At 46.9% G+C, this 14,406-nt stretch overlaps 1 protein-coding gene across 1 annotated transcript in view; it reads right to left on the bottom strand.

Annotated features, from left to right (window-relative positions):
• ERBB2 (erb-b2 receptor tyrosine kinase 2) overlaps positions 1-14,406 on the bottom strand; it is a 408,618-nt gene that overhangs the window by 150,224 nt on the left and 243,988 nt on the right. Inside the window, exon 3 of the mRNA XM_078645660.1 lies at positions 13,038-13,218. Coding sequence (XP_078501786.1) covers positions 13,038-13,218 — 181 coding nt within the window. The remainder of the gene's footprint in view (positions 1-13,037; positions 13,219-14,406) is intronic.

The raw sequence follows: 14,406 nt of genomic DNA, 5'->3' as shown, positions 1-14,406 counted from the left end.
TTTTGCTATGCTATGTTTTGTTGTGTTTGATATGCTATGTTTTGCTATGCTATTATATGTTTTGCTATGCTATGTTTTGTTATGCCATGTTTTGTTATGCCATGTTTTGTTAGGCTATGTTTTGTTTTGCTATCCTATGCTTTGTTTTGTTATGCTATGCTCTGTTTAGTTTTGCTATCCTATGCTATGTTGTGTTTTGTTATGCTATGTTGTGTTTTGTTATGCTATGCTATGCAATGTTGTGTTTTGTTATGCTATGCTATGTTGTGTTTTGTTATGCTATGCTGTGTTTTGTTATGCTATGCTATGTTTTGTTATGCTTTGTTATGCTATGCTATGTTTTGTTTTGCTATGCTATGTTTTGTTATGCTATGTTTTGTTATGCTATGTTTTGTTATGCTATGTTTTGTTATGCTATGTTTTGTTATGCTATGTTTTGTTATGCTATGCTATGTTTTGTTATGCTATGTTTTGTTATGCTATGCTTTGTTATGCTTTGTTATGCTATGCTATGTTTTGCTATGCTATGCTTTGTTTTGCTATGCTATGTTTTGTTGTGTTTGATATGCTATGTTTTGCTATGCTATTATATGTTTTGCTATGCTATGTTTTGTTATGCCATGTTTTGTTATGCCATGTTTTGTTATGCCATGTTTTGTTAGGCTATGTTTTGTTTTGCTATCCTATGCTTTGTTTTGTTATGCTATGCTCTGTTTAGTTTTGCTATCCTATGCTATGTTGTGTTTTGTTATGCTATGCTATGTTGTGTTTTGTTATGCTATGCTATGTTGTGTTTTGTTATGCTATGCTGTGTTTTGTTATGCTATGCTATGTTTTGTTATGCTATGCTATGTTTTGTTGTGTTTTGTTATGCTATTTTTTGTTATGCTATTTGTTGTTATGCTATGTTTTGTTGTGCTTTATTACGGTATGCTTGGTTACGCTATGCTTGGTTATGCTGTGCTTGGTTGTGCTGTGCTTGGTTGTGCTTGGTTGTGCTGTGCTTGGTTGTGCTGTGCTGGGTTGTGTTTTGCTGTGCTGTGTTTTGCTGTGCTTTGCTGTGCTGTGTGTTGCTGTGTTTTGCTGTGCTGTGCTGTGTTTTGCTGTGCTGTGTTTTGCTGTGCTGTGCTGTGTTTTGCTGTACTTTGCTGTGTTTTGCTGTGCTGTGTTTTGCTGTGCTGTGCTGTGCTGTGCTGGGTTTTGCTGTGCTGTGCTGTGTTTTGCTGTGCTGTGTTTTGCTGTGCTATGTTTTGCTGTGCTGTGTTTTGCTGTGCTGTGTTTTGCTGTGCTGTTTTGCTGTGCTGTGCTGTGTTTTGCTGTGCTGTGTTTTGCTGTGCTGTGTTTTGCTGTGCTGTGTTTTGCTGTGCTGTGCTTTGCTGTGCTGTGTTTTGCTGTGCTGTGCTGTGTTTTGCTGTGCTGTGCTGTGTTTTGCTGTGCTGTGTTTTGCTGTGCTGTGCTGTGTTTTGCTGTGCTGTGCTGTGTTTTGCTGTGCCGTGTTTTGCTGTGTTTTGCTGTGCTGTGTTTTGCTGTGCTGTGTTTTGCTGTGCTGTGTTTTGCTGTGCTGTGTTTTGCTGTGCTGTGCTGTGTTTTGCTATGCTGTGCTTTGCTGTGCTGTGTTTTGCTGTGTTTTGCTGTGCTGTGTTTTGCTGTGCTGTGTTTTGCTGTGCTGTGTTGTGCTGTGTTTTGCTGTGCTGTGTTTAGCTGTGCTGTGCTTTGCTGTGTTTTGCTGTGCTGTGTTTTGCTGTGCTGTGCTGTGCTGTGTTTTGCTGTGCTGTGTTGTGTTGTGCTGTGCTGTGTTGTGCTGTGTTGTGTTTTGCTGTGCTGTGCTGTGCTGTGTTGTGTTTTGCTGTGCTGTGCTGTGTTGTGTTTTGCTGTGCTGTGCTGTGTTTTGCTGTGCTGTGTTGTGTTTTGCTGTGCTGTGTTGTGTTTTGCTGTGCTGTGTTGTGTTTTGCTGTGCTGTGCTGTGTTGTGTTTTGCTGTGCTGTGCTGTGTTGTGTTTTGCTGTGCTGTGTTGTGTTTTGCTGTGCTGGTAAGGGTATGTGAGGGTGTGTGTGAGGGGGTGTGAAGGTGAGGGTGTGAGGGTGAGGAGGTGTGTGAGGGGTGAGGGGGTGAGGGCGTGAGGGTGAGTGTCTCCAATGAATGTCACTGCTTGGCCTTCTTTGAAAATGTTCATTGCTGCAAATAGAGCATGCCGCCCTAATTATCACAGCATGAGGCCCCAAAGTGATAATTATCACAGCATGCAGAGAGCCGCCCCACGCTGCTGGAGCACTCAACTGCACATTAATTATAGTTGAGTGCTCCAGCAGCCTGGGGCGCCAGTTGACATGCTGTGATAAGTGGGTCTCATGCTGTGATAATTGTTGAGGAAGTGGAGACTCCTGCTGGGATAATTGGTCTTGTGGCGCCTCAGGAAGTAGAGTTTCATGCTGGGATAATTGGTCTGGCGGGCTTGCAGCGCCTGACGTCCAACAAACGTGCACAAGCTGCTCAACCTTGAAGCACGTTCACAGACCTGGGTCGGCTCGTGCCCAGGTCTGTATCGGCTCGTTCACAGCTGTTACTCCCTTGACAGGGAGGAAGGTGACTATAGTCTCGCTGGCGGGAGCGCTTCGCGCTCCAACGCCAGCTCGACCTAAAAACACGGTGAGAAAAGATAATTTGTACTTTTTATTTAAAAGAAATACGATTCGATCTGACATACATATTCTTTTAATAGCTGCATAAATTGTCATGGTGTGTTCCCAAAAGAGGAAATCTGGGACTCTTGGCCCTGAATACATAATGTAAACAAGCAAAAGTGAGCGACTACCTCCTCCATCACTTTTCAGTTCATTCTTGACAAAAAAAGCTTCCAAAGTTCTGGTTGTGGTTTTATATCTGTTTATTTGTCCAAAGTTCATTGCATGGTAAGATAAAGATACTTTCACACAGCCAACACGTGTTTCCCCCCTATGTGGTCATTCGGACAATGCTGTTGAGAGACCTTTGAACCTGAACATTCAAAATTGGAATCAAAGACCAGATATGAACTTGCTTTAAGCCCTGAGAAAGCCGCATAACCACATAGGGGCGAAACACTTGTTGGCTGTGTGAAAGTCTCTTTCACTTAAACTTAAAAAAAGAGTTAAAAGAAGAATCTGCGAGCCCACTGTGTGGTTGTTATTATGAACAATGCATAAACATTTTAATGTTGTGTTTGTTAAAGGAAGCTAGCATTCCTTACCATGCACTGGGGAAATGAGTATGGTGTTACCTTACTCCACAGTCATAACAGATGACAAACCATGTATTGAGGCCTGCAATGGTACAGACTGTTATCGAAAACCAGACAAGAGGTTATCACAGATGCAACCACAGTATGGCGTTGTAATAGTAATAGTGAAAACGCTGGCTGGGGAATCCGCAGTTGGAAGAGACAGAATTTGATACAGCCACAATCCGGGCCTTCAAACAAATTGGCTTGTGCATCATAACCTCCAGATGCTGCACCACCTTGCCCAAGCAGGGCACTTCCCAGTACATCAGTAAAACAGAGTCTGGAGATGCTTTCAGCACTACCCCTTAGATACAAACATCAGTCTGGGAGCCATTAAAAATTAGATATTGGTCTGCGTTTGAAAGCGAGGGGCTATCAAGACAAGCATTGACATGGCGAATAGGTCTCGCTTTTGCGACCTTATAAGGATTTAGTTATGCAGCAAAATATCCTTGGTGCAACAACATCAACTGGTGCATGGCTAAACACTTAAAAGGTCCCAAAGGCGAGACCTATTGGCTATGCCAATGCTTGTTATTACATTATTGCTGTGTGAGTCCTGGTCATGCAAGATAGGTGTAACTCGTCTGCTTTCGTATCCTGAAATATCTCTGTAAATTGAACAGCAGCACTGATGTATGAGCCTGTTCTATCTGTGTAGCTATCCTGCCTATGGCAGGAGTTTCCAGCTTATATGTAACTTGGTTTTACTAGGCTGTCCCTTTTAAGTATTATTTCAGTCATAACGTATAATTGAAAATGCATATACGGAGCAGCTAGAAAAAAGAACAGAAGTGAAACACAGAAGTGAAAAAGATGTTATATCCATATTTTTATTTTTTAAATACAGGATCTATGCTATGTTAAACTGAATTAACTGCCGGTAATCTCCAATCAAAAGTATTGCATCTCAACTGAGAAGTGCAGGTACTCTCTCTCCCTCCCTCTCTCGGACTAAACAAATGCATGGCCAGATGTATCAAACAGTTTTACCCCTTCTGTGCCTATGGCAAAATAAATGTGTTCATACACTCTAGTCCCTGACAGTACCAGCCCACTAAAGGCACTGGAGGTATTTAAAATAGCAGCCAAATAAATAAAAGCAAATAACCCCATTCTACGCAGTTTTTCCACACTGACTTCTACCTTTATTTACTCTATCCGACTAAACCCTACACCTGTCGCCACGACGCTTAAGGATCTATCCTAAGGTTTCTTTTCTCCCTTATTTTGATCTTCCCTTCTCTCATCAGCAAGTCATTCCGAGATCTAAAGCCCCGTCTTGTCTCTTGTTGACTTCTAGTTCTGACTTCACCCACACACTGATCGCTCACCCTAGAACAATCTTGACCTCTCTACATATCAGTGGAACTTTACCCGCCCGCTTCTTGATGTCATTCTCCCTCACTGACTCCTCTACCCCTGATACCCGTACACAGACCCCTCTCCGGCTCGCCCTAGCCCGCCCCTCGCGTGTGGTTCTCGCCGTCTGCCACCTTCCGGGGTGCGGCTGCACAGTGTTTCTCTCCTGAGGCACGCGTTTTTTCTACCTCTCACTCCAGCCCCTCCGACCCTTTGGCCGCCCCCCCACCCCTAGCCGCCCGTGGATTCGCTCCCCCGGGTACTCCACACCTCCGGTCTCGGCTCGGGTCCGCCTCATTTCGGGCTCCAGCTCTAGGTTTAGCGGGTGTCGGATACTCGGCGGCTCCTCTGCTCGTCTGCGGGAGGGGGCGCGGGGGCGGTGTCATCGGCGCTCTGTGACATACAGGCCCCCCAGTATGGCCGCAGAGGGGCCTTTCACAAAGAAAAGCGGCGCGGCTTTAATTTTTGTCACTAAAGCGCACGCGGCGGGATACAAATTACGGAGAGTCGCGGCTGGTTAACCGTTCTTAAGTGAAAACAAGGAGGGTCCATCCTCCAACTCCTAAAGGGAATAATATGTATATACAACCACTGCAATGCCTCCTTCCAGCAAGGAGAACGAGGTAACAATGACAGAAAACCGCACGCATAAAAAAAAAAAGGGGCGGAAACAGCTACTGATTCCCTCCCCTCCAGGACTCCGTGACCGGCCTCGTGGTTGCCATAGCAATGTTTCAGGAAATCGGCTTGCGACACCATAGGTCAGGTCACGGAGTCCTCAAAAGGAGGGAGTATAGCGGACAAATCATCCAAACAGGGGCATTGTCCAATGGCAGGCCTCCATTTCGCGAGGCCGGCCAATGGCAGAAGAGGGGTGGTTTCATGCCCCTTCTTGCTTACAAGAACTCTCGCCTGCAACAGCGCATGCGCTGCAACGCAGGCTTCGACCTAAAAATTATTAGGAAAGAATGTGTCCGTGAAACCAAGCTAGTTTTGGGGAGGAACTAGAAGAGCGTGCAGCAGGTATGGTGACGTCGGAGGTTTCAGCTGTAGGGCTTAGTGTATTGGGAAGAGAGGGGTGATGAAAACATTGGGTAAGAAGAAGGTGATGAAAACTCTGGGCAATAAGAGGGATGACTAGGACTGCATAAGGCCACACGGAGTGGAATACGGGACAGGAAGGGGTGATAACAATACATGGCAAGGAGAAGGGAGAGAACAGAGCGGTGCAGGGGGGCGCGAGGAGCGGTAGCCGAGGGCACATAGTGCAAAACAGGGGACAGGAAGGGGGTGATGAAAACACCGGCAATGAGAGGGGTGAGAACAGAGGAGTGCAAGGGGCAGCAGTTAGTGGCAAATGAGCAAACAGTGGAAAACATGACAGTAAGGGGTGATGAAAACACAGGACAAGGAGAGGGCGAGAAGAGAGGGTGGCAGATGTGTGCACAGAGAAGTGGAGCTCAGGGGGCAAAAAAGGGGGATGAAAAAAACATGCAAGGAAAGGGATGAGAGCAGAGGGAGGAGAGAAGTGGCAGATGAGCACACAGAGTGCAACACTGGGGGCAGGATGGGGTGATGACAACAGGGCAAAAAGAGGGATGACTAGAGGGGGTGAGGGGCGGATGAGCAATCAGAGTGGAACACAGGAAGTTGTGATTAAAATACAGGGCAAGGACAGAAGGATGCTGGATATCAGATGCGTGCACATAGGAGTGGAACACGGGGACAGGTAGGGGTGATGAAAACAGGGCAAGGAAAGGGCTGAGAACAGAGGGTTGCAGAGGCAGCGATAAGTGGCAAAAGAGTACACGGGAACAGCTGGGAGTGATAAAAACACAGGGCAAGGAGTGGTATGAGTGGCGGAGATGTAAGAGGGCAGATGAGCACACTTAATGGAACAGAAGGGACAGGGCATTAAGTGGGCCGGGTCCTGCCAGTGCTGTCCATTTTTGCCCTTCCTCTCAGAGGAAAACTATCTTAATTCTGAAGCAGTACCACCCTTCACCACCTTTGATGTTACTTGAAAGAGACTCGTTATAGTTATTTCAGTCTCGTTATTTCAGAACGGAAGCATTTTTAATATTATACACAACAAAGCCACAGTTGTTACTTACTCATCTTATGGGGAGAAAAACCTTCAACAAAGTCAATAGTACTGGCTTGTTTTAGGTGTAATGCGAGTTGCTGTATCTATACTACTATTATAAAGATAGAGCTGAAACCATTGAGGCTTTGTTTTGAAAACCTACAAGCCATGCATAAACATGCACTTTGTACGTATAGTCCTTGCTTACGAGAAGCAAGGCTGTCAGTAAAAGAGACTGCCAGCTTTGCTTCTCATAAGCAAGGACTATAAGTACAAAGTGCTTGTTTACGCACAGCTTGCAGGTTTTCAAACGCATTTAATAAAAGGCATTGCCATTTACAATGCCAATAGCTCAAACTCTCGCAAATGCGAGACCTATTGCATTGCAAATGCTTGTTTTAATGAACTGTGCAACTACAGATTCGACTCTAGTGAGTCCCCGCCTGTGGCGGCGCAGAGTACTGTGAGCAACAGCATCCCAATGCTAGCCATGCCAGGGGAAGGCCAGATTCCGACAGAGACGGGTATCCCTGAGACAACATAGAAGGAACAGTTCCAGTGTCAGGAAGCCACCCGAGCCCTGTGAGCCACGGATTTCTCAAGTCACCCGAGCCTGTGGCCGGTCAGAGAAAAGCAGTGAGCCATGGTGCACAGAGCTAGCTTAGACCGTGGCAGGGCATCCTTTTAAGGTGAAGTTTCGTGCAGCTCTGTCTTAAATGCACCAAAATGATTACAAACACAAAATTGTTTTTTTCCCAAGGACTTGCGAGTCTAATAGGCACCAGAGAGGCACCAGTGCCACCGCATTCACACTTATAAACATTTGCATAGCTCCCACGCGGTTGTCTCTTGAGAGGCGCTGTATCAGCTGTGCGTTTTCCTGCAGACCCCGCCCGGTATGCACTAGCTGTAGTACAGTGTGAGGGCAGCAGCAGCCCAGACCCCTCTGCGGAGGACGCCCCCTGACCAGCTGTGCTGGGCTAACAGAATGCGGGTGGGATAATAAGCCGGCCTTTGATTAGCAATTACAGTTCTATGGGAACCCCAGCATATGACATGATAATCTACATTTGTAAAGCGGCACAATCACCCGTAAGTGTCTCTAGGCGCTGGGGGTCGTCGGGGAGATTAAGCAAGCTATTGCCCAGAGTCATGATGGTAACTTGGAAACGTTAATATTGATGCAAAGCCCCTCCAGAGATCAGCCCCAGCCTGCTTTGAGAAGGTTGCAAAAGTCCCTCTGAAGCCCCCTCGAAGAGAGGGATTCCTCAGATCTTGCGGTTGTCGAAGTGCACATACGTCTGAAAGGCGCTGCTTCTGAGCGCTCCATAAAATCATAGCTCCCCGCCCCTTCCTCCGGGAGAGCCCCCTCTCCTGGCCATTCACCCACTCCCTGCCTCGTGTTCATTTCTAGGCAGATGCATTCAGGGGCCGGCGGCGCTCAATGGAGCTGTGTGGCAGCCGCCCCTAATTGGCGTTAAAGAACTCAGTACTTGGGAGCATATGCGGGGAGGGGGCTCCCAAGTCCCATCGAGCAGCGCCCCCACCCGCAGGACCCTCAAACCGGAGGGAAAGGCAGAGCAGAAGCTGAAAGTGTCAGGGTGTGAGGGAGCGGGAACTGGTACAGACCGAGAGACATTACCCCTGCATTCCACAGGTGTGGGAGCAGGAAGGGGGTTAATGGAGACCTGCCTTCTACAGGCAGAGAAATCTCGCTATAAGCCCCACACGCCAGGCCACGAGGAAGGGGCAGTGGCTCCGCACTCTGCAGTACAAATAGGAATGGGTGGATGCGCACCCCATGGGGGTCCTCGATGGAAGGACAGTGGTTTGGCTCCCCTCAGGCAAAGAGCCCGGAGGGGATCTTGGCGAGTTGCACTGTACAGGCAGGGCCTAGAATGAGGGCTGCGGGCATCGAACTGAGCGCCACACAGGCTTCAAGGCTTTGTGCCCGCATGCAGGGGCCCAATGGGGTGGGGGGGGCTCAATGCCTCAGAGAAGAGGTCTGCTTGAACCTCACAGGAAGGGCCATGAGAGGCTGGGAGAGAGTCCCAGAGGATAAAGGCGGTGGTCTCACCCGGCATAAAGAGGCCACTAAACAGGGTGCATCCAGCTCAGAGAGCCTTCAGTGAAGTCTGCCCAACAGGTGGATCCAAGGAAGACCGGGTCTCGCACAGCTGAGGCAATCTTTTTTCCTCACTCCTAAAACAGTCTATAAATGGTAACGTTTGTCTAAGGCTATAAGAGTAAATACATTTTCCATTCAAGTCAGAGTGAGCGTTGGAACTTCAGACTGAGGTGAGCTGGGGCAGAGCAGAAAGTGTGTCTCTCTCTCGAAGAAGAAGAAGAAGAAGAAACCTAGGTTGGGATCCCGGCTCCCCACTTCATCAGCATGTGTGATTCTTGGCCTATCGCCCCTCCTTATATACAGCAACATTCGCAGCTCTTTCAAATGTGAATATTCTTATCTAGCTAATTGAAAGCTTTGAGCGCATCAAACAAAGTTGGTAGACACTACTGAGAAACGCTGCAAGCAATCGCCGACCACAACAAGCAACGTACCTTTCTTGGATTGAGTGTTTCCGGTCCCTCTGCACGGGCGAGACACAGGAAGCCAGGCTGGACTGCCCGGGACTGCCTGCTTGAGGGCGGGTCCACCAGCACAGACAGGAAGTGGACGGGAGCCTACTCCGCGCTCCTGTGAAGGGAAGGGAGCTAGCCGCCTTCGAATCCCGTGCAGCCGCCACTACCGCGGGACAGGACGAGAGGAGTATGACAGACCCGGGGAGGGGGGGCGTCAGGGCACATTGACGGTGCCCGCCCCCCCAGTGATGCAAGCCCCGCGTGTGCCCGGTGAGTGGGGTGGGGAGGTTGTGTGTGCGCGTTTGTGAGTGTATGTAAGCCCCGCATGTGCCCGGTAAGGGGGGGGGGTGTGCACGTGTGTGCGCGTGTGTCCGTGGGTGTGTGCGCATGCGTGAGTGTGGCTGTGTGTGCGCTCGTGTGTGTGTGTGCGCGCAGCGGCAGGGGGGTGTCTCTATGTGTGCATGCGTGTATGTGTGCTTGTGTGTGCGCGTGTCTCTGTGTGTGCGCTCGTGTGTGTCTGCTTACATGGAGCTAAAAGGGAGACAGGAGATGGTGAACGCGCGCGCGACCTGATCCGGTTCCTGAGGCTGCGCGTGCACGTCTCTTGTCTCCCTTTAGCTCCTTGTAAGCAGAGCTGACAACAATAGGTCTCGCTGCAACATCGCTTCGCGATGCGTCGCAGGTGCGAGTCCTACAAAGGGGGCGGAAACAGCTACTGAATCCCTCCCCTCCAGGACTCCGTGACCGGCCTCCTGGTTGCCATAGCAATGTTTCAGGAAATCGGCTTGCGACACCATAAGTCAGGTCACGGAGTCTTCAAAAGGAGGGAGTATAGCGGACAAATCATCCAAACAGGGGCATTTTCGCGAGGCCGGCCAATGGCAGAAGAGGCGTGGTTTCATGCCCCTTCTTGCTTACAAGAACTCTCGCCTGCAACAGCGCATGCGCTGCAACGCAGCCTTCGACCTAAAAAACTGTAGAGCTATGTCTGACGGACAGTGCCCCCATGGCACTCTGGCAGAAAATCTGGGCACTATCTGCACAAGAGAAGAGTTAAAGGACAAAATGATCTATTAGGTTGACCGAAAGAGTGACTTATTCATTGAAAAGATTGAGTCCTAGGGGACTTCTCAAAAAAGGGACTGAGAAACTGAGGAAAATTGGCTATGAAAAGCAGGGGGTAGTCTGAGAAAAAGTAATCAATTTCAGAGTAGTGCAGATCAACAGCCAGGTCATTCAGCCAGCTGAGAAGTATATCATAGTCGACACTGGAAAGCCTGCTGAAAGAACTAAAGGAAGGACAGTGCAGGCACCACTGTCAAGCAACTAGTAGATCTTCTCCACTACAATTAATTCTGTACCTCTGTTGGAGCGGAACAGGTCCTGGAAGGGATTAAGCAATTTATTTTCAAGAATTTAACATAATAGAGGAGTCATAATCTTTTCCGGCAGCTTTTTTGTAAGGCCAGATGGAGATTAGACTGACGCTGGCCGGTACAAGAAAATCCTAAATTACTTTTCCAAGAGAGGAGTGCTGGAATTGTTTCACTACCATTACCATTTACCATTACCATTTACCATTACATTACCATTTAGCGAACCTGAAGGGCATCAAATAATTATCCGTTACAAATGGAAAGGAGAAATTAATGTAATCAGATGCTTCTCCAAATAATGGACAGTGGGCCTCAAGTAGCACAACTGGCCTGATGGGTTTTTGGTAAGCGTCATGATCTTTTACCCCAAATCTGTGAGATTTTGGGGGATTAATAGTCGGCCATGGATACACAGAGCGGCTGAGGTGGAACAATTACCTGGCGTTATAGAGAGACAACAAGACATCTTCCGAAACATTTTCTTAACCTGTTTTGTGAAGTTTCAGTCTGGTAGAATCATTGAGGACATACAAGACTTTTTTGGTGTCTGAATAAGAAGAATGTGGTTGATTTTTTTTTAAACAATAAGCCTGTTGGGTAACCGTAAAATAATCTAATCACCATTCTCTTTCCAGGTTCTGTTGTAGTTTTCCTCTCTCTGACAATCTCTGGACAGAACTAGGTATATTGTCCATACTTTGTGGTGCTCCTCCTGGTTCTACATCCAACACGGGAGTCCAAGACAGTTTATATACATTCATTAAATTGGGCCAGAATAAGAGTGATCTTGTGAAAACTTTAAACATTTTTGCCTACATTAACCTGCGCTTGCCATTTTCCCTGCTCAAGTCAACATTGCACACTGGAAGTTCTTGGATCCTACACTGAGGGCCTTCCAATTTGTCTTTTGAGGAGAGAAATTACTGAATAGCTTGCTCAGCCTAAAACTATGAAGCAAAGGTTGTTCTCCAATTCTCATGATCTCAAAAAGGCACTTGCTTGTATTCTTTACAAGGAATCTTACCATGTGATCAATGCTAGACTTAGACACTCATGTGCCTAAGGGTATAAATTTAAGTCATGTCTATTTTTATTGAGCTTGTCCCCAATGGTCATTCCTGGTGGACCTTCTGTCTGACTGTGTCTGTAATTCAAAGACAATCATTTTTTCTTTTGTCATCAAACCATTTCAGACTCTTTTCGGTATGCAAAAAGATGTAATCAACAGTCTCCTAATTGTGATCCAAGGTTGGGTGAGACATATATGTATGCTGTTCATGTTGTTTTGCATTTAGCGTTATTTTATTAGCACAAAATGCATCCTCCATTTTGTACTGAGAAACTAGTGGTAAATGTCGGGAGTAAAATGAGGGAAAAATTATTACCCCAAGAGCACTTTTAGCGAGCGGCTGCTCGGGCTGTTCATGTTGTATTGCATTGAGCCCTATTTGTTTGAGCAAAATGCAATCTCATGTCCATTTTGGATGACAGACTACAATTTTGAATTACTTCTCGAGTAATGATTATGATACAGAGAATTACACGACTTATGCCCACCTATGTTAATAATCTGACCAATAAATTAGAGTAGAAGCAGATACAAAAACATCAAATTAAAGAAAAAATGACAAGAGCATGTCCATAGAGGTGGGTAGGATAAATACCACATTTAGTAAGGCCAAAGGGCCAACAAGAAGTGAATTCAAGATGTTACCGCTTAATTGACATCGTCGTCAGTTCAGATGCTAAAATCATTGAATACCACTACAATAGAAGTGTTCATAGAAAACACGACTGAAACAGTGGCCATGGTTCTGACGAACTGTCCCCAGTAGGACAGTGGGTGATAACCAGCCACTAGACTAACGTATAATATGCTTGGTGGATTGTGAAGTCATGGCTCCATTTAAAACCCTATTGCATTGGTGCAATGGTGTGCTCTGAACAGACTATACTGTCAGAATTGTTCATGAGATAACTGGCACTCAGTATTTATTTAACCAGGGCTCCCTGGATAGAAAATGCATGGATGTGTGGTATTGAGTGGATGAAAGATACTTAAAGTATGTTTATGTATAGCTTATGCGGTGGTACAGTTGTAGTAAAAGTACCTATAGCAGTGTAGATATTTAACCTCATGCCATAAATTCTTCAAAAAGTAAAACACAAAGTTTGAAGAGAGAGAGAGAATAGAGTTTGGGTCAGTCTCTTTCAGCCACTGGTTTTTAAGTCTTTTTTTTATGGTGTGCTGTTCCTTTAATGGGTTGTCCATCAAGGCACTGGCATTTTGTGAATAGTTACATTACCCTATTGGTGTTCCCATTAGGTTTTAGTGATGGAGCACAAATAGTGCAGCAGTCCGCTAACTCACCCGTGAGGCTGCTCATGCGCAGCTCCCGCAGCCCCGCCGTCCCATTGGAGTTGTAGAGCACAGCCAGGGCGAACCGGTCGTCGTACAGCTGGGTGCCTCGGATGATGCGCAGGTTTTCCAGTGGTAGGAAGTCCACCAGGCTATGAGCAATGAGCACATAACCGTGCACCTCTTTAATGCCCTGGAGAGAGAAGGAGGAAACATGAGGATGTGACGAGGGAGAGAAAGCTACCACATTTTCTAGGGCAGACAGTGACCACAGGCTCGAAGCATAATACTGCTTTATAAATGAAACAAGCCATGAAAATCAATTTCACTATAACCGCCGCCACCACCACCACCACCACAGCTGACACCATGATGAACACACCTCTCACCACCCCCAGCTTGCCCCTCACCAGCAAGGCTCCCACTAGCATCCATTTTGGAGGGGGGGGCAGCTCATGCTGTTGCCAACTGCAGGCCAAGGGACAGATCTGCCCCCCCACCTATGGGAATGGGAATCGCACCCCATTTAGAGTGTGCTTGGTCCCTCTGCCACCTTTAGGTAAGTGGGCGAGGAACCGCACAGCACCACCTGAATGTAGGAAAATGTTTGAGTAACCTCTACGAAATCAATATGGCACTTACAACTTAAATCATACCAACTAGCTAATATAACCAGTTCATGCTCTTTCTCACATATCCTTCCTACACCATACTGCTAAGTGATGTAACCCAAGACAAGAGCACCACTCTAGTCACTAACGCACGACACAAAAACTCTTCCCACATAGGCTGACAGTAACTATAACCCTCTTCCAAACAAAAACTCCCCCATGGTGTAGCGTGCCATCTGCTCAATAAATAAATCTCTGTAACACTTTCCAATAGGGTATGAAGCACAGTATAAATGCAATTACAATAGAATGGCTTCAGACATAAGGGTCATCACTATTATTGGAGCCAGTCATGTTTCTGTAATGAAGGTGAGGTCAGGTGTTATTTACAGCAAACTACAAATGCCCCTGGCCTACCTTGCAAAGCATATCATGCCTGTGTAACTGCAAAACTGGTATATGAAAATATGGATCCTACCGGCCCAAAGACATCATCCAGTCACCCGGGTCCACAGCCGACAGTACCTGGACCTGGGCGAGCATTCTGAATTTGTCCTTCCACAGGAAACTATGGAAGGCCGAAGGTCCAAGATAGGCCTGAGGCCCCCCATCTTTTTTCCGTTGAAGAAATAGCTAGGGTAACCACCCCGCCCTCGATCCAAGTCTATTTACAACAAGGGGTGGTGAGGGACAGAGTCTCTGAATTAAGCAGAATACTCTCACCTAGTCAAGTGATCAGGGCTAGATCCAACACCGTTTTTTAGCTCATT

The sequence above is a fragment of the Lissotriton helveticus genome, chromosome 5_1 (assembly GCF_964261635.1).
Source record: "Lissotriton helveticus chromosome 5_1, aLisHel1.1, whole genome shotgun sequence".
In the NCBI taxonomy this organism is placed as follows: Eukaryota; Metazoa; Chordata; class Amphibia; order Caudata; family Salamandridae; genus Lissotriton; species Lissotriton helveticus.
The sequence above is the reverse complement of the archived record's forward strand: the minus strand, read 5'-3'. Positions and strand labels throughout refer to the sequence as shown.